At 47.3% G+C, this 26,698-nt stretch overlaps 1 protein-coding gene across 3 annotated transcripts in view; it reads right to left on the bottom strand.

Annotated features, from left to right (window-relative positions):
• Positions 1 to 21,149, bottom strand: part of LOC139060958 (uncharacterized) — a 28,037-nt gene extending 6,888 nt beyond the window's left edge. Inside the window, exons 1-3 of one of the 3 annotated variants that reach the window (XM_070540314.1) lie at positions 20,553 to 21,149; positions 9,739 to 9,798; positions 2,420 to 2,526 (exon numbers count right to left, since the gene is read on the bottom strand). In XM_070540314.1, the coding sequence (XP_070396415.1) occupies positions 2,420 to 2,526; positions 9,739 to 9,751 (120 nt within the window). In that variant the 5' untranslated portion in view covers positions 9,752 to 9,798; positions 20,553 to 21,149. Of the gene's footprint in view, positions 1 to 2,419; positions 2,891 to 9,738; positions 9,799 to 20,552 lie in introns of those variants that run through there. The other 2 variants (XM_070540315.1, XM_070540313.1) reach the window with 2 other exon arrangements.
• Positions 21,150 to 26,698: the final 5,549 nt, after the last annotated feature.

Here is a 26,698-nt window from a genome sequence, read left to right as displayed (position 1 = left end):
GCTGCTTTACTGCCTTGATTCTGATCTCTAAATCCAGCTAGGAAAACACAACCTAGCTAACACACAACAATCTAGCTTCCCTACTTTTCTAAACAGAACAACCACAAAATGAAGCCTAGAGAGTCAAAGCAAGAACCACGCATACACCGCAGATACAGCACCATGTCGCAAAGTCCATCACACCGCTGTCAGCCAGTTTCAGGATTGGGGGCTCAATCCCATCGCTCGTGATCCGTTGTCAACATTGAAGTCCGGCATGAATTCGAAAGTAGCTGGCCCATGCCGTCGTCCAACTTATCCACGCTGAGGACGTTGATGAAGGGAAGAACTGCTTCTCATCGAGAACGAGGAATATGGGTTTATTTACAATATTTATATCAGTCTAACATGACTGCTTCAAAGAGAGTGTCAGTCCAACATGACTGCTCAAGAGAAGAGTCGAGCATTCGCACCATAGCAGTTTTTAAACACTCGGTCCGCCGGCGATACAAGGCGGCGAACGTTCGTGTTTCATCGCAAATTCGCCGCCGCCCCACAGAACAGTTTACGCACACAAAGGCACACACATTCCGATGACCGGAGCCGACGTCAGAGGGGACCCGCCGTGGTTGCTCAGTGGCTATGGTGTCGGGCTGCTGAGCACGAGGTCGCGGGATCGTATCCCGGCCACGGCGGCCGCATTTCGATGGGGGCGAAATGCGAAAACACCCGTGTGCATAGATTTAGGTGCACGTTAAAGAACTCCAGGTGGTCAAAATTTCCGGAGTCCTCCACTACGGCGTGCCTCATAATCAGAAAGTGGTTTTGGCACGTAAAACCCCAAATATTATTATTACGTCAGAGGGGAGCCGTTCCGGGAAGCTCGGAGCCACTCTGGGTAGCTCCTTGTCCTGCGTCCCGGTCGGCGCGTGGGAAGCAACAAAAAACGGCTTTCCCGCGGCAGCTCGCGCAAGCGTAGTAGATCAGGTCCGCGCTGGGGAGCTCGGGCACTATAGTTCGTCCGCCGAACTCATTCCGTCACAACGGCGATGATGCTAGAGGACGGCGGCGGTTTTCAGCACAAAGCCCGCTTCATCGAACGCATCCTAGGTGAAGCGACGGAGAGTGGGGGATACGCGTCTTGTTCCCCAGTCGTAATTGGGTGGCAATCCTGCATTGCAGCTCGCCATTCTTAACAGATACCTTCTAATTCATGCCCGACTCCAATCTTGACAACGGATCACGAGCGATGGGATTGAACCCCCAATCATAATAACCCTAAGAGTGGACGACCCTGTACCTTTACATGAAGTTCGGTGTGAACCAGTGTATACGCTATGCTCAAAATCAACCAGCACTGTCTGCCGCTGTCTAAACATTAACGATGCATCAAATACGAATACTTGGTCAAAGTGAATCACTTAATTACGCTTCTAAATAGCAAGACAGCTGCTCTTACACAAGAGTCAGCTTTGGCAAGCGAGAATCAAGGAGAAATGCGCCCACTCTTAAACTATTCTTCCAGCTCCCAACGCATATAGGGGGACGGCAACATTCTTTTGCAGTGGAGTCGGCCATGTGCTTTTGGCTTGCCAACTTGCTCCTCAAAGAAATGCGGTCACCCACAACGGGCCAAGTCAGCTATTATACATCGTAAAATTTACACCCTTAAAAGTCAAAAAGGGTGTAAGTGTGTCTATAACTTACACCCTAGTGGTGTTATTTATATAACGGACACTCGACGGGTGTCAGTTATACACATATTTACACCGTTTTTCACATTTAAGCGTGTAAATTATATTACAGTGTAGGGCGGTTGCCAGGGAGGGGGGGGGGGAGTCGCTGTTGAGGGCTAATTTCCTAAAGTCAAAATTTTGCAGAAATGATAGTCTTTCAGAGGCAATACCATCTTTTAGAAGAATAACTAGTGATTTTATTTTGCGCTAAACCCAACTTCGTTTTCTGATGTTTCAGAGCGAATTTCAAGAGAAAGGAGAATAATGTTTGAATAGAGGGTGATTAGCCATCACTTAATTATCACTGAAGTGATTATCACCAGCTTCCCTTTGAATTTAGCGCGGAAACGACAACCCTAAAACATCAGTGTGACGTCGCACATTTCAAAGTATTGCTTTTTTGTATTTCTCTCTTATCTATGACACTGAGAAATAAGTAAATGCCGAGTTCCAACAGAATATTTCAAATGAGCCTAGAGTGAGTTTGTGTTGTTCTATTGTGTTAGTTGTGATAGACGCTAAAGAGTAAAATTTAGTCGGTGAATTTGTGTATTACTGTTCGGGAATAGTAAAAGGGACACCAATCGTTAGGCGCGCAGATATGCCACCGTGGGATTATGCGAATACTAATGCATACTTGCCACCGCCCCCCCCCCCCCTTCCCCCCGAGTGTAAGTAATAGAAATTGTTTCTGTCCTCCTCACCTTCACGGTGTTCGCTTTCCTGGCCGGGAATTCATAACCCCCGCACTCCGATTCTTCGAATGCCTCTCGATCCAATGGACACTGCTGGAAGCTCCCTTCGAGACTGCCTGCGTGGCAAGATTGGCACAGAGCGTGACCGCACGGCAACAGCACCGTCCGTTTTGGGATCATGCGGCAGAGGCCGCACACACGTGAACTGGCAACCTCGTCGACGAACCGCGTCGCTCGCCAGTTGACGCCGGCGATGACGTGGTCGCGAAAACGGTGAACACGTCCCTGTCCACGATCCGGCATGGCGGCGTCTTCGGGCACGACTCCTATGCCCACACGAGAGCGCGGTGGCTTCCTTTACCGAGCTTATCGCTGCTGGGTGGTGTCAGACACTTTGCCCAGATAAGTTTCAACGAGAGATAAAATGAGCCCTGCACTCACTGTCGCGCACAATGGGGAACACTTATCGCACTGATGGCCTTGGCAACGCGGCGAGGAACAATTGCTTCGTTATCTTCGGCGACAGCCGTCCCATACATCTACCGCCGATTCCGCATCCGCTGGTGGCCTCGAGCTCCACCACTGGAAAAGCTGGCGCCACCATCGGCGTGACGTGCTCGGAGGGATCACGTGGACATAGCGGCCGCGTCGGCTGCTTCGAGCGCGCAGAAGCAAGCTGAAAACGAGTTTAATACCCCTGTTACACGGGCACTTTAACGGCCGTTAAGGAAAACGGCAGTTGGCCTTAACGGCCGTTAGGCGGAGTTACACGGCAGCGCGAGCGCCGTTGGAAATCCAACGGCGATTGAAATCAACGGAGCTCGCCGGTCTCCGTTGCGCCGCCGCTTCCGTCCGTTTCGTCGTGCAGTAGACAAGATGGCAGCCCCCAGCAGCAACGTGTCCGCGCTGCAGGTGAGCGCGCCGGCGCAAAAGCGCTTTGCTCGTAGTGCGCAACCAGGAGAAGCAAATCGGGTGGACAATCACGGTCGCAATCATAAGGTGGCCGGCTAACGGCCATTCCGCGGCTGTTCTGGGGTGCGCGTCGCAAAGTCGTACCACGTTCAACACTGCACCTGCTGAATCGCGCAGACGGTCACTCGCGGTACGAAAGAAAAAAGGATATGCACAGAGAAGGTGCGGTTAGTACAAGCGATGAAACGTGAAATGGAACGCTTCACCACGTTGAAACCACAACAAACGCAGCCATTTCGCAATGCTATGGATCGGATTGGATCGGCTAATTGAGCTTCTTCGCTAGTATTGCAAACAACTTTTGCAAATAGTTAAACAAACACATTGTACAGCATGTAGCGCAGAAAATAATTGGAGAAACAAAATTTTTTCAGAGTTGGCGAGGTAAAAAGTTCAAGAGTCACGTGATCAATCGTCGAAACGGAAGTGAACCGACTGAGCATGGAAAGTGCCGTGTGAGCGCTGCCACCACCGTTCCGTTCCCACTGCCGTTACGGCGTTCAACTGCCGTTTGCGTTAACGGCCGTTGCAAGTGCCCGTGTAACAGGGGTATAAATTCCCCCGTACGCTGCGGTCCTCATTTAGTGGCGAAATTTTCCCGCTTCGAGTGTCTCCTTTACAACGCTTGAAAGCACTACAATAGGTAGTGGCTGCCTTTGAAGGCGCGCAACATGGTAGGCTGCTGCTCGGTGCCGCAGGGCCGGACGCACGTAACGGAGGCCGGTGTCAGTCTTATTCACAAGCAGCCGCAGGACAAGAAGCTGCGTGAAGCTTGGCTGGTGAAACATAAAGCTACATCGTCATGGTCATGTGTCATCGGCTACAACTCGGGTATGCAGCAAGCACAGACGCGAGGAAGATTTCTGCTACGGCGCCCGGTCTGCGATGTTCTGAAAACGCGCACTGAGACGCTCGCCCGAGTCCGCTGCCCGACTAATGTCATGATGGTTTGGTCTATGAACTTGTCGATGCTATAGATTCTGGCAAGTTCAGTGGAGTGGAAAGGCAGCGGTAAGAAGCACATTAAAAAAAAAAGCATGGCATATGGTCATGTTTGTGTTGCGAATTAATGCACTGGATTACAAAAAAGGAGCAGTGGGAAATGGCACGTTGAGAACACCGATAAAATAACAGTGCGACGCAACTCGAGAAATAGTATTGGAAGGTCAAATAATTTAGAAGAAAAAAAGATTGAATCGTCGCGACGTCACAACATCACAGTCCCCGTAGGCGTCGAAGTCTCTACAATGAAATTATTTTTCAACAGCTCTGATTGCGCCCACGCAACAATGATTGCTTGTATACTGTCAAATGCTCATATTCTGCGGCTAAAGCTCATGGCACGGTGCGAAAACGCGCGCGCGGAGAAAGCGACACAGTGCACGGACAAGCATGCAGACGCGCTGTCGGTCGCTGCGAATCTGCGCGATCGTTGCATTGAGGCTTCGTTCTATTACACTCTATTTAGTTATACAAACACTATCAGAACATATTTCACATAGATTGCTCCCAGCGTTTACCTACCTTTCACGCAAGAAGCGGGTTGGGGAAACTCCATCGCGGCGACCGCGCGCAGTGGCGTTCACTGTACGTATTCGGTAAAGAGATAGCGTCTGTAAACGATTGTGTGCTTTCAGTTTGCCCAAGATTATTATTTAGACAGTAAGAAACTTCCCTCGTTTCGAAAGTACTTACAGAAATGTCTGGGAGAGCTCGCGCGTGGTGTTTTCAGTAAGCGCTGACAGCAAAACCTATGAGGAGCGCGCCACGTGATCCCTCATACTACGCCCAGCTACGCCAGCGAGGCGCTTCCGATAGATGGCGACTCCGTAACTCCTCGCCGCCAATACACTGAGCTTGTTCCGTTGTCACGTACGACTCTGCGTGCCTTCCGGCAGCGCAACCCTGTAGTCGAGACCAGCTGCTGCGCGCATGCGCGTTTCTCCGGGTCTGCAAGCGCGGATGTTTCCGCGCTTCCTTGCGCGCCGCCGATAACCGAGTGCAGCCGCGAGGTGCGCCTCCTACGATTGGCACTGTGGCGGCTTGGAACGGCACGACTTTGTTGACGTGCCGGAAATCAAGGGTTCATTTTTGTCTTTGCTGTCTCCTTCTACGGAGAGCCTTTTTTGCCACGCTTCTTTTGGTAGAGAACGCCCCTTTCGTGAATAAGAAGAAAGAAGGCTGGTCACGAGAAGGCGCAAAGGTAAAAAAAAAATAACAACATATGACTTGTTGCGTTCGCGACCCGGCCCAATGCGTCCGCGCCCGTGACTCGACAAAAAATTTGAGGACGCTTAAGCTTCGGTTTAATAGCAGAACGCGATAGGATTCAAAGATCCCTGACTGCTCCTCACGCTTCCCGGCAACTGGAACGTACGTAATCGTATTATATACCTGGAAAAGTTTGCCGCGAACGGCGAGCTTTGTGGTTGAAGCGAGGCCTCTTGCGGCTCTCCGCGGGCCCCAAGACGCCCATCGCGAATTAGCGCTGCCACGGTCGGCCTGGGAACGCCGCGGCCGGTTTCTTTGGGTGAAGCGGTTTGTTTGAGTTTTCGCGTAGAAGAATTATGTTTTCTCGTAAAGACAAATTACAATCAGAAGGGTATCATGTCTGTAGGTTGTATGCATGTCGTAGTTTACGACTGCTCTAGGTACTTTAGCTTGATAAATTCAATTAGTTCAGATAATGTCTTGCAACATATAGAAGGCCTGGCTAATCTTTTTGCCCATGCGATGCCGGACGCCGGAGTTCCTGCGACGCGGGCTCCCGAGCGCTAATAAACAGTTTTAGTTATACGTACGTAGAGGCTTTGCGTACGTAGATCTTCTACGTATCAGCAGTGCGCATGCGTAGAACGTAGCGGGCGCGCGCGCGTCTCACGGACGTACGTGAGGTTCAATTCTTTGCGTGCGTTTCTTGCGCACAGCTTCGCACGGGAGTTCCGCCCGATCACGAACAAGCGATAGCGGGCCGCGCGCGCGCAGAGGGCTTGCATCGAAACACGGCGACAGGATTGAATTGGCTACAGCCGTGTTCACATTTCCCGACAGATGGAGCTACGGGGTCCGTCTTGGCGTGCGTCGCGGACGTGTAGCTAAAAGTGTTTCAGATGGCGTGCACGTAAGGTACGTAGGATTTTCACGTTTGCGTACGTGAAGCCTCTACGTACGTGTAACTAAAGCTGTCTATTGCGCTAAAAGCATCCGCAGCGCGGCGCGCCAGCTCACGCGTCGCTTAGCTGTGCCTGTCGAAGCCGCCACCACGCCTGTCGTGGCAGGGCCAGCGGGGTGAATCTCCGCATGGCTGCCCCTGGCTGTTTTCGAGCAGACGCTCTTTCGACGCTAGCGCCAAGGTCCCCTTCAGTTACGGCCCTAGCCGCAGGGCGACGCAGAAGCAAAATGGCGGCACACATGAGTGTTTGTGTTGTCATGGCAACAGGAACAGCAGCCGCGTGGCGCATCCTCTCCCAAACGCTTTTCTTTTCTTTTTGTTTTTATTATGCCGACCCGCTCCGCTCCCTTTCCCGTTGCCCCTACGCTGCGCGCTATGCTTACTTTTTTTTTTACCTGTAAGTGGCTCATTTTCTTATCGCGTACGCGCGAGGGCGCTACGGAGTCCACGCGCCAGCTTGCAAGCAATGCGCGCGCTACGCATCGCATTGGCATCGCTTGCGGGTTGGCGCGTGGTGCGCCGTGGGCTATGCGTTGCCACGCGCGCAGTGTCTGCCACATTTGTACCAGCATTTGCCGGGACATAAAAAAAAAAATTCTACTTCCAACACAACAGATCGTTGGTCTCGCTTTATTGACTTCGTTTCCGAAAACAGTTTTTTCTGATAACGTGGTATGATACACGCTCAAAAAATGAGCAAAATTTAAAGGTGCATGACATATACAAGAGTACTAAACACAAAAGTTCACAGACGGTGAAATAAAAAAAAGGCGCTAGAAAACGCGAAGGCCGTTTCATGTGTACACACATATACAAAAAAAAAACAAGACTTTTTTTACGGTCTGAATACCGATATGTAGACGAGCTTCTGATATATGCACTAAGATATTGCACAAAACTGGACGACATGTATGATATATCATGACAAATATAGAAAGGGAAGATCCACTGGTAATGCAAAAAGAATGACACGCAAAATACTCCAAAAATAGCATAAAATGCTAACATTGTTTGATTGACAGCCATACCCACTGGTACGCTTGCTTCCGAGTTCATTCTATTTGATAGCGTAGCCTGCAAAAGGTCTACTTAGAAAGACGGCAAGGGCAGAGCAACTCATTATCTGTCACTTCTTCGAGCGCGTATCGCACTTCCAGCCGTGGTCTGCACCGAAATAGCAACGCCAAGCAGTCGAGGAAGGCAAGCAGTAGCCTCCGAAGCAACCAACGCACGCGCGCGCGACGCCCGCATGTCTCCGCGCGCGCGGCCGGGGCCGCAAGCCAACAGCCAAGCCACAGCAACGGATACCCTAAGTGGGCTACTACTTCGCCGGTTCCTACGACCGGTTGGCTTTGAAGAAGATTGACGGATGCGTGACGTATTCATAAATTGCGATAGCGCCCCGCTGCGTCGGACGACCTGTGACGTAACCAAAATTTTGTCCAATCAGGTGAGGCCAAACGAACGGTTCCCCAAACCGAACCGTTATACGATTCGGCCCTTGCGTCCATTTCAAAATGGCATCGCCCTTGATAACTCCGGAGCGTCATCGGCGGAAGCGATGACGTGTGCAAGAGACACGGACAAAGTGTATGACGTCTGAGCTTTTCACTCTTCAAAAGTCGGCGGCACAGTTCATTTGACTTCTCATCCCGTTTTACTCATGCAACTTCACTGCCAACTGAAGTGAAACTCGGCAATAAATATTTGCGGCGAAGCATGCGTTTTGTTTCAGTTCAATAAAGAATTAGGCTTTCAATGTTCCACTATATTAGACGACTGAAAACGTACAAAATTACGTGCTTACACTTTTATTTTTGGGGTTTACCGCCTTACTAAGGTAAAGGGGAAAGTTGAAGTCCCAACTATTTGCAGCCTCGCAGAGGAACCATGGCTGGCGGCTGAGGGTGTGGGCGGGGCTTCACTGCAGACTTGAGTTGTATCCGACGATAGAATTTCGAGCTCCTGTAGGCGGCCGCCATGTTTCTTTTTTGATGATGATGATAATGGGAAGAGGACTGCGGCAGCAGCGCGGGCGACATTCGGGTACAGCGCGTTTGCGGTTGTCAATCGCCCGTGATGGCCGGTTCCGGAATCGCTTCAGCCGGGTTGTCTTCACTGAACGTCGGTAACTGTGTCTTCTTTGAGGCTATCACATTTCTGCTCGCCGAAATATACTGAGGAGATAACTTTGCGAGAAGGTCCAGCGGCACAGTGTTTATTCAACGGAACTGTAGCGTTGTCTGCTTTACGGGAGTTGGGAAGCTGTCCAGTTAGCCTAGCTTTCTTTCTGCGATATCTGTATATCTACACGTTTTTTTTTGTGGTTTGAACCACTGTATGGAAATGATACTGGAGTATATCTAGTACGCTATAGTTCGTCTTTTTTTATGCATGTTTGTGCATGTTTGTGCATGTTTGTGCATATTTGTGCCTCGCGCTGGCGTCATACATTGACGCTGCACTTCTACCCGACGTTGTCGTCTGGATCGTCGACTGGTCTTAGCACGTCGCGATCGATATGACTACAACAAACTGACTTTTCTAAGTTTCGCATGCAGTCGTGGGAAAAGCTCTAACTCTTGGTTGTTTACGTAAGACTTCGGCACGCTTGAAACGAGGACGAGCGGCGTTCTGCACTGACGTACGGCAGACACACTCAGCGACGTAACCAAGTACGGCGGGCCCGTACCGTGTGCACGAAATAGCAGCGTTACATTTTATTTCTAGTGTGCAAGCAGTTGCACGCACTTCATAATTTTCTCTCTCGCAAGTCAATATAGGAGCCGCAATTATTTGGGTATTCATGTTAGACATCTCTGAAGCTCATTTGTTAGACATGTCCAGCTCATTTTGGAACGGCTGAACATTCGTATTGTGAAGCTGAGTCAGCATCGGAAAAATTATATCAGTTCAAGCACCCACACCTTGTGTGAAAGAGAAAGAAAAACGAAAGATGAACTGAGGCGTTCAGGCGTGAGCAGCCCTGTTTCTGTGCACGCTACTCACAATGTGCTCTCTCTTTTCGCGGTCACAACTACTCGAATGCGGCCCGTTCATGCGCATCAATAACGCAGGGCACGAAAACCGTCAAGTTCCGTGCAGTCTTGTTTGCTTGCCGTCACACGGCAATCACTGCACCAGTTACGAACTGGACAGGCGCAACCGAACGCTTTCTGCTTACCTTTCTTCCACATCGAAACGCTGTTTTGTGAATACGGGTTGACCTCCGTGCACTTCCCATCTAGAAATAGAACCGAGCAGAACAACAATAAAAGACACCGAAAGGTCGTGAACGGCATTGTTATGCTGTTATCGCAGGTCCGCAGTGGAGCCAGACGTGAAGCATACTATCGCGTGGCTTACGGCAACAAAACGAATACCCACCCGATCGAGCGTGCTCTGCAGGAGTTCGTCTCTGTTTAAGCGCGCTACATTACACCGTCGTTTCTCAAGTGCCTCAGGAAATTTCTACAGCCGGATGTACTCCACGCCACCATAAACTTGTGTCTCCATGAACATCGATCGCAGGGCCCTTGCATGAGCAGTTTTGTCGTTCGCTGGTTGTTGCCGCAGCTTGTACATACCGCTCAGCTGATTTCACAAGAACGCGTTTAACGCAAATAGCTCAACACATGCGGCAAGAATACGTTCTAAGACACAGCAACATGCCAACGCGAACAGCAAGTGCTGCCATGTTCGCCCGTCTACCGCAGTCCCCACCAGAAGGCAGCACCTGGGGGCTATTCTGCAAGTGTCCACCTTGCGGACATGTCCGTTTCGTCTGCTGCTGAATTGCTGATTGGCTGTGGGCGCCTGTCTCCTTTAGAAGCCTACGCGAGCCCAGCCAATCAGAGGTTCAGCGGCTGATGAAATGGACAATGTTTTAAGAGTTGGGGACGGGCATGTAAAAAGGGTTAGCTGACCCATGCCGTCGTCCGACTCATCCACCCTAAGGACGTTGTTGAAGGGAGGAACTTGTTCTCATAACTATGCGACCTCTATTTACAACATTGATGTGAAGAACTGTCATAGCTGCCGTTGTCTAGCAGTAGTTAGTTCCGGAAATTCGTTTAGAATGGATGGTAAATTGAAGTGGAGTGCCTGTTAGTTGTAGGCGGTCAGGTAGCGAGGAACAGATCATGATAAGGTATGTCGCGTACGTCTATTAGGGTAATTAGGTGTTAAGTTCGATATAGTTACAAGGAATTCTTTACAAGTACTTGAAAAGAACAAGGATCGCAAAATATGAAATTTGTATAAGTGCTGTACCCGCATGATACCACATTCCTGAAAAACCGTTTCAGTTGAAGCCAGGTAGGAAATGTTTGCAACATGGCGAAGAATCTTTTTTTGCAAGAGCAAGATTTTATTTTAGTTCCGTTTATTTGTGGTAGCCTAGACTAGACTACAGTAGTTAATGTACGACGCGAATAGTGCGTAGTACACTTCAAGTTTTACCTTTGAGCGGAGTAAGGGTTGACATCGTGATAATGCTCCAGTAGTTGATGAGTTTCCTACATAGTTCTATGCCCTTCTATGTTCTTCTACATATCTTCTACTTTGATATCCTATCTTCTGAAGCAGCGGCAGACGCCTCACAGCAAACATAGACCCTGGAGAGGCTTAATGCTTGCAACACATACGGGATGTTTAATTGTATTGGTAACATGATCTTTACAAATCACTTATGACACGTTGCACAATTCCACTTTTTGAGTTGGTCTCAAAGGCAGACATTATTTGTATAAGAAATCAAACTAATTATTTGATTTAGTAGTTCTGCGGAAACCCGCAACGCTCAGCTGGTAGAATGGCTGCCCCGCAAAGGCCGTGGTGCCGAGTTCGAGTCCCGCACCAGGACGAATTTTTCTTCAACTGTGAGGATTTTCTTTCGAGAAACCCGTTTGGGTTTCCTTTGTAGCAATTGCTACGAACGGGTGGATGTCTGATTTTCCCTTTATGAAACTAATTATACGCATAATTAAAGCTTAAATTATTGTGTTATTTAGCTTTTACACTACTTTCTTTGCACCACATGTTCCGGTGAATTGGAAGGCTGTATTCAGTGGGAACGAATTCTCAGTATGAGATCAGTTTAGGATCCGCTTTTTGAAAGTTTCCAACAACATGCGATGGGGCTGCGTTAACATTCCAGCCTGAATGCGTAAAAAAGCTCTTTTTGTTGAGGCTGTGTGTTTCTTTTTGTTCAAATTCGGACGTTTTACGTGCCTAAACCATGATATGGTTGTGAGGCACGCCGTAGTGGGTGACTCAGGTTTAATTTTGACCACCGGGAATTGTTTCAACGTACACATAAGCGTGCGTGGTACATGGGTGTTTTCGCATTTCTCCCGCATGAAAATGCGGCCGCTGCGGCCCTGATTGGTGCTTTGTTAAAAGGAAAACGAAGAGGAACAACAGCGAATTTTCATCCCAGGTTTCACTGCGCTTGTCTCAAACCTCGTGCTACTCGCAAAATTTCATCAGAAGCGGACGAGCCTTGTGATATCGCTGGCTTCAGTGCGTGCGTTGCAGTATATCTGCTCAAGTAATTAGTGGAATATTGGTTCAATTCAATTATTTTATTAGTGAGGTATGCGCATTGGTTTTCCCTTCAACTAATGCATACATCTCCGAGTAATTCAGAGGAATAAGTATATTTGTGCTGACCTCCACAGGCGATAAAAAAAAATGTATTTCTCTCAACATTAAAATAAAACACGCAGTAGTATGATGCCGTGTTATTCCTCTACGGCATTGCCCTCTGTGAGTATTCGAAATGCGAGCACACGGGCCTCGAATCTCTGTGTAAAATAATGAGGAAAGGAACCGCGGCTTCAGACGGGACGCAAGACGATCTAGTGGACACTCGCCGTGGTTGCTCAGTGGCTATGGTGTTCGGCTGCTGAGCACGAGGTTGCGGGATCGGATCCCGGCCACGGCGGCCGCATTTCGATGGGGGCGAAATGCGAAAAGACCCGTGTGCTTAGATTTAGGCGCACGTTAAAGAATCTTAGGTAGTCGAAATTTCCGGAGTCCTCCATTACGGCGTGCCTCATAACCAGGAAGTGGTTTTGGCAGGTAAAACCCCATAATTTTTTTTAATGAAGCTGTGAACGCGACAGGTGGTGTCTGGATTACGTGGAACACGCCACCCAAATTTCAAAGCACTGAAGCAGCGCGGTGACGCTATCATTCGTCTGTTCTTCTCCTGGCTTATCATTTCTGAAAGGTCGGGGGTCGATCCCCAGGGGCACCGGGGTGTGCGATTGGCTGTTGCTAGGCAGTGTGACGCATCAGAAGCCGATCACAAGGACGCAACCATTCGAGGACGGCGGAATGGAAAGCCGATGCACAGCAAACCGAGATTCAAGCGATTGCGGCAAACCTTAGCGATGCTAAGTGGTCCATATGGACTTTGGACAAATGGACTTTTACACTCGGAGCGTTGAACAGAAGTGGTCGCTTCTTAAAATTAGATTTAACCAATTAGTGCAAGAATACATACCCCTGCGGGTTGTCCGGTGTAACCATCGAGCAGCGTAGTTTAATGCATCCCTAAAACGTATCTTGAACAGGAAGAAGCGGCTCTTTCGTCAAACTAAGAAAGCGGAACACAACTGATAGCTGGCGTGCGTATCAGCAGGTTGCTTCACTGTTTAAAAACGCAGTCAAAGAAGCTAAACGCGTTTTCTTTTACAATACACTTCCATCTCTGCTGACTGAAAATACTAAAAAAATTTGGAAAACTGTCAAGGGTTCCCAAAAGTTATATGGTGCTGTTGTTCTGCAAGAAGAATGTTCTTCTGCACTCAATAAAGTGTTCTCGAAATCATTTTTGCATAACGTGTTGCCCTGTGTTTCTCTACCTGAAGTTGTTAAGATCAATTTTCCTCAGATCGAGCCCTTGTTAATTGATTACGATAGTGTCGTGAACTTGATTCGTAAGTTGCAGATCTCGTCATCGTCAGGAATAGACGATATTAATTCTAAGTTTTTGAAAAATACCGGAGTGTACTCATCCATATTTTGTGGAACATCTTTTCGCAATCTAAAATCCTTTGGTAATCAGCACGATAGAATAAAGTCGGCAAGGTGGTTGCATTATTTAAGTCTGGCGTCGTGAATTCACCTTTAAATTATAGGCCGATTTCTCTAACAAGTGTGCCATGCAAAATTCTAGAGCATATAATATACTCTAATCTCGTCAACTTGCTAGAAACAAATTCGTTTTGTTCGTCTCGTCAGCATGGGTTCCGTAAAATTTTTCCTGTGATACTCAACTTATTTCATTTAAACATGAAATCGGTGCCGCGTTGGATAATGGATTTCACATTGACACTATCTTCATACACTTTTCTAGAGCATTTGATCTCGTCTCTCTCCAATTACTTTGTCTAAAATTAGATACACTCAACATTCACCGTAATATTATCTCATGGATTGAACGCTTCTTATCGAATAGAACACATTTTGTCGCTGCTAACAATTGACTCTTCGCTTTGCCCTGTCAGTTCCGGGATGCCGCAAGGTTCTGTTCTCGGACCCTTGCTTTTTCTGATTTATAATAATGATTTGCCTAAGTGTGTAGCGTCCTCCATAAGGTTATTTGGAGACGAATTGTGTCATTTACAGAGTAATATCATCAAATTCTTACACTAAAACTACAATCTGATCTAGATACGGTAACTAACTGGTGCGACACTTCGAAAATGCCACTTAACAGCCAAAAGTGCAAACTAATGAGGATTTCCCGCCATACTGCTTCGTCTAACCTATCCAACTATCACTTGAAGAACTCTGTACTCGAAGAAGTCAGTTCCTATATATACTTAGGCGTCAACATAACATCTAATTTTTCCTGGCAAACACACATAAACCACATCACTAACTATGCTAACCGTACGCTTGGCTACCTCCGTCGCAATTTCTCTATGGCACCCGCTAACTTAAAGCTACTTCTATACAAAACACTAATACGTCCTAAGCTTGAATATGCCTCTTCTGTATGGGACCCCGGCTTGGATTACTTAGCAAATGCAACGGACTCTATACAACATCGTAGCGCACGTTTCATTCTTACTAAATTGTCGGACATCAAGCGTAGCATCTACGAAGGCTCCTTTAAATCTCCCTCTCCTCTCATCCTGTAGGAAGTTAGCACACTTATCACTGCTTCAAAAGATATATTATTACAATCGGGAAATAAAAAGGGAAGTTTTGTCCGAACCTGCATACACATAATCGCGTACTGACCATCGCGATAAATTGAGCGTTGCACACTGTCGCACGAACCAATTTTTTATTCATTTATTCCTAATACTACCATCGAATGGAATCATCTGGCGGCCTCAATTGTTAACATAACCGATACGTCTGTTTTTAGAACTACTATTGACGGATGCATTTGTTAATCCACACTTTCAATTTTTTTAAATATTACTATACCCTGTTATCTGCACATGCTATGTATTTTGATCCATTCCCTTCTTTAACGCCTTCGGGCATTGAATTAAGGTAAAATAAATAAATAAATAAATAAATAAATAAATAAATAAATAATTGCGATGCGACGCATAAGCATTGGTCGTGTATTTGGGACACGGGACAACGCGGTACTCTAGCGTAGTATCAAACACGAACGTCGCCTCGAAATCAATCGCTTTAACAGCCGCGCGGCAATAATCGAGAGAAAAGTATCGGGGTGAACGCCATAAGGTCAGAAAGCGCGCGAGGAACACAACGTTTGGCAACAAAAACTGTATTAGCACAAGAAATAAACAAAACGAACGGCCAGTATAGTCAGAAAAGAATAGGTTGACAGTTACTAGGGATAGCAAATTTCAAAAAAAGAGATGTCGCAGAGATCACTTTATTTACGAGAAAGGAGATCAAAAATTCGTGAAGCTCCTGTGACGCATATTGTGAAGCGGCGAGGAGGATTCTCCAGTGCAGTGCACATTCTGCGATGACGAACGCTAGGGTGCTCCTCTGATCCCACCGTACATTGCCCCGTTGAGCCAGATACGGAACTGCATCTTTCCGTCTCGGAGGTGGCCGTCATTGATCAGCGAGGCAATGTCTGCAGCAAATTGGAGGTGGAAGTGTGGCAATGAGGGGTCATCGCGGTTGCAGCAACAACGCTCGGCAGCGGGAGTCAACGAACGTACATGGAATGTTACTGGATGCACCGCGTTCACTCTCCAGAAAGGCGGCCAACACTTGGAGTCCACCAGCGTCCCGTTAAACTGGATCTTCAGAACGAGCTCAGCTGCACAATCGCCGTGCTTCCAAACGGCAATGGTAAAGTACGTGTCCTCCATGTGCCACACCGTAATCTCGGCAAACTGTTTTGAGCCTTCCTGGCACTGAATGATTTCCTCAAAGTTTTGTAGGGTCAGCCGATATTCCACCCACCCATTTTTTTTAATGCGCTTGGGTATCGACTGCGCACTGATCAAATACCGAACGCTACCGTACAAAGCCTCACAATGAGCAATGACCGGGCTGAAATCATGCTTCGGGGAAGTTTGCCGCGAGTGTTCCAGGTGGGCTAAGTGTCCACTCATTCCACATATCTCATCTTCTCCTGAGCGCAACGACAGCGACCTCGACGTGCTGGCTTCCTCCAATGGATTTTGCTGAGATGTGAGTTGATGGGACACGGTCGAGGAAATCGTGGCGGTGATTTGTTCCATCTCGGCCTTTAAATTGTGCTCGCATGCTCCGAGCTCGCGAGTAATCTCGGTAAACCTGGCTTCGTGGTTTCTGGCTTGTTCCGTAAGCTCATTCAACTGACTCTGAATCACTGGCAGCAGCTGGTCGTGGTTGAGACATCCCAACATCGCCTTCACGTCTTCAAGGGCAGCGTTCACGTCTTCTAGTGTCACTGCTGTAGGTTGCGAGGACTCTGTGATCGCAGTAGAAACACCGGCACTGCATCCGGCCGCGTAGTGCGTTGGCAGGTCTCTGTGCTGGACTCCCTCGCCGCATCGCAAACAGTCCACGGCGTGAAATGCGCACTCGTTCTCGTAGTGCTCCAGCATGCGGTCCATGGTGCCCGTGTACTCGCAGCCGTACGCTTCGTTCCAGCAGTACACTTTAATAGTAAATAAAATATATAAATAGCCCACATTAAAATTTTTGGCCGACAAACTGTTTTTAATTAAGGCGCCTTCTACACCTGTCCCTAACTTTTAGAATATACCTTTACATGAATTACGGTTTGAACCACCGTTATCGCCAGATTCTTTTGGGAAGCAAATATGCTCAAACTCAACAAGCTGTATCTGTCGCTGTCTCAACATTAAAGATCCATCAAACACGAACACTAGGATAAAGTGAATCACTTAATTATGATTCTAAATAGCAAGACAGCTACTCTCGCACAAGAAGCAACCTTGGTAAGCGAGAATCGAGGAAAAATACGCCCATTGTTCAACTATTCTTCCAGCTCCAAACTCATCTACGAAAGACAGCAACATTCTTGTGCAATGGAGACTGCCATGTGCTTTGCGCTTGCATTATCATTCGCTTGCCCTGATTTATCATCAGTTGACACTGAAGTGATTAATTATTACCAGTTTCCCTTTGAATTTAACGGAGAAACGACAAGCCCAAAACTTCAGTGTGACGTCGCACATTTCCATGTATTGCTTTTTTGTAATTTCTCTCTTAGCTGTACGCTATGAAATAAGTAAATAGCAAGTTCCAACAGAATATTTCACATGAGCCTACAGTGAGATTGTGATGATGAGCGAAACGAGAACAAGGTGAAAGCAGAAGCCAATGTTATAGGTGGGAACGAGAACAGCGGTGGCGTAGAGGTAGGACACCCGCCTCGCGTGCAAGAGGTCCGTGGTTCGAATCCCGGTGCCGGCAATTTTTCACCGGAATAAAAAAAAAATCCGCGTGTTGATAAAATTGCACAAACAAGGCCTGGAGTGTGGCCTGATCCCGGTGACCAGAACCGGTAACGCACTCCCTCACCAGAGCAGGATTGGCCACCCCGCTGCAGTACTTGGCCACAACCTCCTATATGAACACAAAAATCAAACCCCGGCAATCAGTCCCCTAGTTATCTAGTGAGGCAAGTCTAGCAGTGCTACTGGAGGAATTAGAGGGCAGTGAATGGGATATAATAGGGCTCAGTGAAGTTAGGAGCCCAAAAGAAACATATATAGGGCTAAAAAGCGGGCACGTCCTGTGCTACCGGTGCTTAGCGGAGAGAACAGAACTGGGAGTCGGATTCCTGATTAATAAGAATATAGCTGGTAACATACAGGAATTCTATAGCATTAACGAGATGGTGGCAGGTCTTGTTGTGAAACTTAATAAGAGGTACAAAATGAAGATTGTACAGGTCTCCACCCCTACATCAAGTCATGATGACCAGGAAGTCGAAAGCTTCTATGAAGACGTGGAATCGGCTATGGTTAAAGCGAAAAAATACACTATACTGATGGACGACTTCAATGCCAAGGTAGGCAAGAAGCAGGCTGGAGACAAGGCAGTGGGGGAATATGGCATAGGCACTAGGAGTAGCAGGGAAGAGTTATTAGTAGAGTTTGCTGAACAGAATAATATGCGGATAATGAATAGCTTCTTCCGCTAGCGGCATAGGCGAAAGTGGACGTGGAGGAGGCCGAACGGCGAGACTAGAAATGAAATAGACTTCATACTCTGCGCTAAGCCTGGCATTCTACAAGATGTGGACGTGCTCAGCAAGGTGCGCTGCAGTGACCATAGGATGTTAAGAACTCGAATTAGCCAAGACCTGAGGAGGGAACGGAAGAAACTGGTACATAAGAAGCCGATAAATTAGTTAGCGGTAAGAGGGAAAATAGAGCGATTCCAGATGAAGCTACAGAACAGGTATTCGGCTTTAACTCAGGAAGAAGACCTTAGTGTTGAAGCAATGCACGACAATCTTGAGGGCATCATTAAGAAGTGTGCAATAGAAGTCGGTGGTAACTCCGTTAGACAGGATACCAGTAAGCTATCGCAGGAGACGAAAGATCTGATCAAAAAACGCCTATGTATGAAAGCCTCTAACCCTAGAGCTAGGATAGTACTGGCAGAACTTTCGAAGTTAAACAGCAAGCGTTAGACAGCTCACATATGGAAGTATAATATGGATAGAATGAGACATGCTCTCAGGAATGGAGGAAGCCTAAAAGCAGTGAAGAAGAATCTAGGAATTGGCAAGAATCAGGTGCATGCGTTAAGAGACAAAGCCGGCAGTATCATTACTAATATGGATGGGATAGTTCAAGTGGCTTAGGAGTTCTATAGAGATTTATACAGTACCAGTGGCACCCACGACGATAATGGAAGAGAAATTAGTCTAGAGGAATTCGAAATCCCACAAGTAACACCGGTAGAAGCAAGGAAAGCCTTGGGTGCTTTGCAAAGGGGGAAGGCAGCTGGGGACGATCAGATAACAGCAGATTTGTTGAAGGACGGTCGGCAGATTTTTCTAGAGAAACTGGCCTCCTTGTATACGCAATGCCTCATGACTTCGAGCGTACCGGAATCTTGGAAAAACGCTAATATAATCCTAATCCTTATGAAAGGGGATGCCAAAGACTTGAAACATTATAGACCGATCAGCTTACTGTCCGTTGCTAGGTAATTGCAAATAGAATCAGGAACACCTTAGACTTCCGTCAACCAGAGGACCAGGCAGGATTCTGTAAAGGCTACTCAACAATATATCATATTCACACTATCAATCAGGTGATAGAGAAATGTGCAGAATATAACCAACCATTATATATAGCTTTCATTGATCACGAGAAAGCGTTTGATTCAGTCGAAACCTCAGCAGTCATGGAGGCATTGCGGAATCAGGGTGTAGACGAGCCGTATGTAAAAATACTGAAAGATATATATAGCGGCTCCACAGCCACCGTAGTCTTCCAGAAAGAAAGCAACAAAATCCCAATAAAGAAAGGCGTCAGGCAGGGAGATACGATCTCTTCAATACTGTTCACAGCGTGTTTACAGGAGGTATTCAGAGACCTGGATTGGGAAGAATTGCGGATAAGAGTTAATGGAGAATAGCTTGGTAACTTGCGATTCGCTGATGATATTGCCTTGCTTAGTAACTCAGGGGACCAACTGCAATGCATGCTCACTGACCTTGAGAGGCAAAGCCGAAGGGCGGGTCTAAAAATTATTCTGCAGAAAACTAAAGTAATGTTTAACAGTCTCGGAAGAGAACAGCAGTTTACGATAGGTAGTGAGGCACTGGAAGTGGCAAGGGAATACATCTAGTTAGGACAGGTAGTGACTGCGAATCCGGATGATGAGACTGAAATAATCAGAAGAATAAGAATAGGCCGGCGTGCGTTTGGCAGGCATTCTCAGATCATGAGCAGCAGGTTGCCATTATCCCTCAAGAGAAAACTTTACAACATCTGTGTCTTACCAGTACTTATGTACGGGGCAGAAACCTGGAGGCTTACGAAAAGGGTTCTACTTAAATTGAGGACGACGCAACGAGCTATGGAAAGAATGATAGGTGTAACGTTAAGGGATAAGAAAAGAGCAGATTGGGTGAGGGAACAAACCCGAGTTAGTGATATCTTGGTTGAAATCAAGAAAAAGAAATAGGCATGGGCAGGACACGTAATGAGGAGGAAAGATAACCGACGGTCATTAAGAGTTACGGAATGGATTCCAAGGGAAGGAAAGCGTAGGAGAGGGCGGCAGAAAGTTAGGTGGGCGGATCAGGTCAAGAAGTTTGCAGGGACAACATGGCCACAATTGTTACATGACCAGTGTAATTGGGGAAGTATGGCAGAGGCCTTTGGCCTGCAGTGGGCGTAACCAGGCTGATGATGGTGATGATGAAAAGGGGCAATCTAATGTTAGGCGTGCAGATATGCCTTAGCGTGATTATGTTAATACTAATGCATAATTTGCTTCGCCCCCCCCCCCCCCCCCCCCGGCCCCATGAAAAGTGACAGAAATTGTTTCTTTCCGGCTCACCTTCACTGCGTTTGCTTTCCTGGTAGGGAATTCATAACCGAAGCACTCCGCTTCTTCGAATGGCTCTCGATCCAATGGACACTGCTGAAAGCTGCCTTCGAGACTGGCTGCGTGGCAAGATTGGCACAGAGCGTGACCGCACGGCAACAGCAGCATCCGTTTTGGGATCATCCGGCAGAGGCTGCAGACACGTGAATTCGGCACCTCGTCGAAGAGCCGCGTCGGTCGCCAGTTGACGCCGGAGACGACGTGGTCGCGAAAACGGTGCACCCGCCCTCGTCCGTGATCCGGCATGGCGTCGTCTTCAGGCACGAATCGTACGCTTACCCGAGAGCGCAAGAGCGCAGTGCTTTTTCCTCCGAGCTTATCGCTACTGAGTGGGCTCACATACGTTGGCTAGAGTAGCGTCAACGAGAGATAGAATGAGCCCTGCACGCACTATCGCGTAGAATGGGGAACACTTATCGCACCTATTGCCTTCGCAACGCGGCAAGGGCATCGTTATCGTCGGCGACAGCCGTTCCATACATCCACCGCCGGTTCCGCAGCAGCGGACGCATATGCGCTGGGCTTGTTCCGTTGTCACGTACACTCGGCCACAACATATCAGGGGCCATGCGAGTGCGTGGCGAAATAGTGTCCCTGTATATGCTCCTGCAGGGAGCAGAGTTGCGCATAGGTCCGCGGTTATGTTCCAGGTCTGCAGTGAAGCCACTCCTCGCGCACGCAGGAGGCAAATGCCGCGCGGTGTTCCATTTGCATTTTTGTCTGCTGGTCGCGTGCTACATGCGGCAATTGTTCGCAAGCGCTGAGCGAGACGACACTTTTTAATGCAGGCTACGCTCGAACGATCGGCGTAGGCGGAGGTATGCCAAACCCCCGAAATTTTCAGTTTGTATGTACATATATACATGCACACATACCAATACACGCGTGAACGTACATTTAAGGAGTAGGACCCCCCTCGATCTCTCGAAATGAAACACTGACTACGCCCGTTACACGAACAGCTCAAAAGTTCGCGTGCAAACGCGCATTACCTAGCAACAAAAAGCGGCGCAATTTTTTTCAGCTTGTATAAGAAATTTTGTCGCGCAGGCCTGAAGGGAAGAAATTTTTTAAACGGTGTTTAACGTAAACTTCACACACGTGCGGTGGGCAATTAGGTGAGCACATTTCGGCTGCCGAAACCAGAAGAATTTTGCTCGTCGCCGGGAGAACTATTGTGGCTGCAGTTATGTCAGTGTCCTTGAAATGAACAAAATACTGACTGCCTATCAGTTTGGCTTCAGAGAAGGTCTGTCCACAACCGATCACCTGGTGCTCATTGACGGAAATATTCGTGACGCGTTTGTACACAACCTGCTTTTCTTATTTATATTACTCGATATGGAGAAGGCGTCCGACACAACGTGGCGCTACGGGATCTTGCGAGACTTGGCGGGAATGGGCATCCGTGACAATATGCTAAACCTAATAGAAAGCTATCTGTATAATCGTACGTTCCACGTAAAAATCAGGAATGTACTCCCACGTCTATTTATACAGGAAACTGGTGCACCCCAGGCAGATGTGCTCATCTGCACATTATTTAAAGTTAAGATGAACACACTGTGCGGTTCATTCCCACCAGCTATATTTTATTCCGTCTACGTAGACGACATACAGATAGGTTTCATATTCTGAAACCTTGCAGTGTGCGAGAGACAAGTAAAGCAGGACGTGAACAAGATATATAAGTGGGCAGACGAATATAGGTGTAAAGTCAATCCCCGCAAAAGTTCTTGTGTTCTCTTTACAAGAAAGAGCGGCCTGGTTTCAGACCCGTGCATTCAATTGTGTGGACAACCAATACCTGTCAACAAAGAGCACACATTTCTAGGTATAATACTTGACTCTAAGCGTAGTTTTATCTCACGCATAAAACATCTCAAAGTGAAATGCATGCCAACAAACAACGAACTTATTGATAATACTATATCATACAACGTGGGGTAGCGACAGGATCTGTATAATGAATATTTGCAGGAGCCTCATTCAATCATGGTTAGACTATGGTACCATAGTATACAACTCTGCCGCCCCGAGTGCACTAAAGATGCTAGATCTAGATACCCGTCCACCATCTGGCACTCCGTCTGGCGACAGCCGCCTTCAGAACTAGTCCCATTGAAAGCTATATGTAGAATCGAATGAGTGGTCACTCCATCTGCAGAGATCATACATCAGCTCTACATATGTCCTTAATGTGCGCTCTAATCTTGAGCATCCGTGTTGTGAAACTATTAACGATTCGGCATGCACTGCACTGTTCCATGGTCGACCCTCTGTGAGACAGCCTCTTTCACTCCATGTGAGGGAGCTTAGCGTGGAAATGGATGTCCCACTCTTAGAACATCGCTTAATGCCTCCAGCGAAGCAGCTACCACCATGGGAGTGGCAGGCGGTTGAATGTGATATGTCTTTTGTAAGACTTACTAAATATGCACTAGAGCTCGAAATTCAGATGCATTTCCATGAACTCCAATCGACGTATGCTTGTTCTCGATTCTACACCGATGCATCAAAATCGCATGTTGCGGCTTTCGCGGCTGTTGGCTCCTCTTTATCTGAATCTGGTGTATTGAATCCCCACAGAAGTATCCTTACTGCAGAAGCCTGTGCAGTACTGCCTGCGGTTAAACGCATAAAAAAATTAATAATAGAAAAAGCAATTATATACAGTGACTTGTTAAGTGTCGTAAAAGCACTCTCGTCGTTAAGAAAAGAAAAAAAATCCTGTTCGTATTCAGTTTTATTCTTACTTGTGCATTATTTATTCATCTCTTAGACATCTATTAATATGCTGGGTTCCCGACCATAGATGCATCGAGGGTAATGTGATGGCAGACCAAATGGCCACATCAATCACATCGCAAGCTATCAAGCCTGCAACTGCTATTTCTACCGCAGATCTCAGGCCTTTTTTGCGAACGAAACTGCGAAGCAGTGACAGGATTGATAGCTTGCGATGTAATTGATGCGGCCATTTCGTCTGTAATTTGTGGGACAATGAAACAAACGATAATCTCTACTTGATTAAGCCAAAGTTAGGTTTCTGGCCCTCTGTTACAAAATCACGAAGAACTGATGTCTTATTCTGTCTACTCAGAATAGGACACACATATCGTACTAACAATTTTCTGTTGACTGGCAATGCGCCTTCAACCTGTGGTAGATGTGGTGAGAGGGTCACCGTCCTCCACGTCCTCGTGGAGTGTCGGGAAGCCGAAAGAAAAAGAAAAAAGACTTTCCTCTAGCATACCCGTATTGTCTCCCTCTTTATCCTGCTATGCTTCTTGGTAAAGAACCCCATTTTACCACCAAAGCTGTCCTAGGTTACTTCAATGATGTGGCCCTGCATGTTAATAACCCCACAGTTTCGTAGCGCATCCTCTTTCTAGAGGATGCAGCTGTGAAAGTAGGCCTTGTATAGCATACGGCTTCAGGCCACTGCGTTTGAAGCGCTCTGTCACGGCAGTAGTCCTTTTTTACATTTTTAGCACATTGTAATTCCTTCACAATTGATCTTTCGCGCCCTTGGCACGCTTTGTATAGTCATTGTCGTAGGTTTATTACATGCAGCTCTGATGCACTGTTCAGTGACCGACTTTTAGGCCCTTTATATCCCTGTCATATCAATTGCTTGCAATTTATCGCTTCACTTTGATCTTACTACCATTGGTCTGGCGCTCGTTAGTCAAACTTGGCCCTTGCGTCACAAAACACTACATTCATCATCAGATTTCTTCTCACACAAATATACTGCGGAGATTAAACTGCGAGAAGGCCCACTGGTAGTCTTAATTTCATTCAACGGAACTATATAGCGTCGTCTGCTTCACAGCAGTTGGAAAATTGTCCTGTTAGCCTAGCTTTTTTTTTCAGCGATATCTGTATATCTACACAAGCTTTCTTTCTTTTTTTTGGCGGCTTGAACCGCTGTATGAAACTGTACTAGACGATATCTATTACGCTATAATTTTTTTTCCTGCATGTTTGTGCATATTTGTGCCTCGCGTTACCGTCACACATTGTGCTCCACCTCTTCCCGACTTTGTCGTCTCGATCCTGCAGTGCTCTTCGCACACCGCGACCAGTAAGAGCAACAATAAATTTCATTTTCCAAGTATTGCATGCACTTGTTGGGAAAGCGCTAACTAATGTGTGTTTACGTAAGACTTCGACACGCTTGAAACGAGGATGAGCAACGTTCTGCACTGACAGCGGACGCACTCAGCTACATAACCAACTACAGCGGGCGAGTGCAGTGTTGAACGAAATAGGAGCATTACATCATTTTATTTCGCGTGTCCAAGCAGTTACAAGCGCTTCATTATTTTCTCTCTCTAGCAACAATATAATTTGGGTATTCACGTAAGACAACACTGAATGGGGCACCAGCTCTGTCAGGAACGGCGAGTGTGAGCATCGGGACAGTTATAGCACTTCAATCACGCACTCATTGAGTAAAAGAAAGTAAAACATTTAGTGAAGCATTGACGCGTTTGCAGCCCGGTTCGTGTGTACGGTAGTCACATAGTGCTCTCCCGTTTTCGCGGTCACAAGTACTCGAATGCGGCTCGTTCACGCGCGTGAATAACACGGCGCACGAAAACCGTCAGATTCCGTGCAGCCTTGTTTACTCGCCGTATAGCGTGGCAATCACTGCACCAGTTACGAACTCGACAGGCTAACCCGAACGCTTTCTGCTCACCTTTCTAGCAACATTCTAGCCTGAATGCGTGTAAGGCGTTTTTTGCTGTGTGTGTGTGATTTTTGTTCAAATTCTGGCGTTTTGCGCATCGAAACCACGATATGATTGTGAGGCACGCTGTACTGGGGGACTGCGGATTAATTTTGACCACCGCGGACTTTTTGAACGTGCGCATCAGCGTTCACGGTGCACATGTGTTTTCGCATTTCTCCCCCATCAAAATGCGGACGCCGTCGCCGGGATTAATCTTTCGTTAGACAAAAAAAGCAAAGGAAGCGGAACAAGAGCACATTTTCACCGGAAGTTGACTGGGCTTTTCACGAACCTCGTGCTACTCTCAACATTTCATCAGAAGCAGACGAGCCTTGCGAAATCGCTGGATTGAGTGCGCGCGTTGCACTATACCTGCTCAAATAATTAGTTGGATACTGATTCAGTTCAATTTTGTTATTAGTTAGGTGTGCGCATTGGTTTTCCTTTGAAGCAATGCGTACACATCCGAGTACTTCAGCACAATAAGTAGATTTTTGCCGACCTCCACAGGCGATTTAAAAAAGATGTATTTCTGTCAACAATAAAATAAAACATGCAGTAGTATAATGCCATGTTCTTCCTCTACAGCGTTCCCTTCGGTGGGTATTCGAAATATGAGTACACGGGCCTCTAATCTCTTTTTAAAGAGGAAACGAACCGCGGCTTCAGACTGGACGCCAGACGAAGTATAGTGGACGCGACAGGCGGTGTCTGGGTCACGTGGAACACGCCACCCAAATTTCCGAGCAGTGAAGCAGCGCGGTGACGCAATCATTCGTGCGTCCTGCTACTCACTTTTAATTTCTGAAGGGTCGGGGGTTCGATTCCCGGGGGTCACCGGTGGGCGCGATTGGCTGTTGCTAGGCTGTGTGACGCATCAGAAGCTGATCACAACGACCCAACCATTCGAGGACGGCGGAATGGAAAGGCGAGGCACAACAAACCGAGATTCAAGCGATTGCGGCTAAACCTTAACGATGATAAATGGTCCATGTGGACTTTGGACAAATGGACTTTTACACTCGGAGCGTTGAACAGAAGTGGTCGCTTTCTAAAAATAAATGTAATGAATTAGCACAAAAATACATACCCCTTCGAATTTTCCGGTGTAACCATCGAGCAGCGTGGTTTAATGCATCCCTAAAACGTATCTCGAACAGGAAGAAGCGGCGGTTTCGCTAAACCAAAAAAAAAAAAAGACCGGAACACAGCTGATAGCTGGCGTGCGTATCAGCAGGTTGCTTCACTGTTTAAAAACGCAGTCAAAGAACCTAAACGCGTTTTCTTTTACAATGCACTTCAATCTCTGCTGACTGCAAATAATAAAAAATCTTGGAAAACTGTCAAGGGTTCCCAA

The sequence above is a fragment of the Dermacentor albipictus genome, chromosome 6 (genome assembly GCF_038994185.2).
Source record: "Dermacentor albipictus isolate Rhodes 1998 colony chromosome 6, USDA_Dalb.pri_finalv2, whole genome shotgun sequence".
Classification (NCBI taxonomy): domain Eukaryota; kingdom Metazoa; phylum Arthropoda; class Arachnida; order Ixodida; family Ixodidae; genus Dermacentor; species Dermacentor albipictus.
Note: the sequence above shows the minus strand (reverse complement) of the source record. Positions and strands in the feature narration are given on the sequence as shown.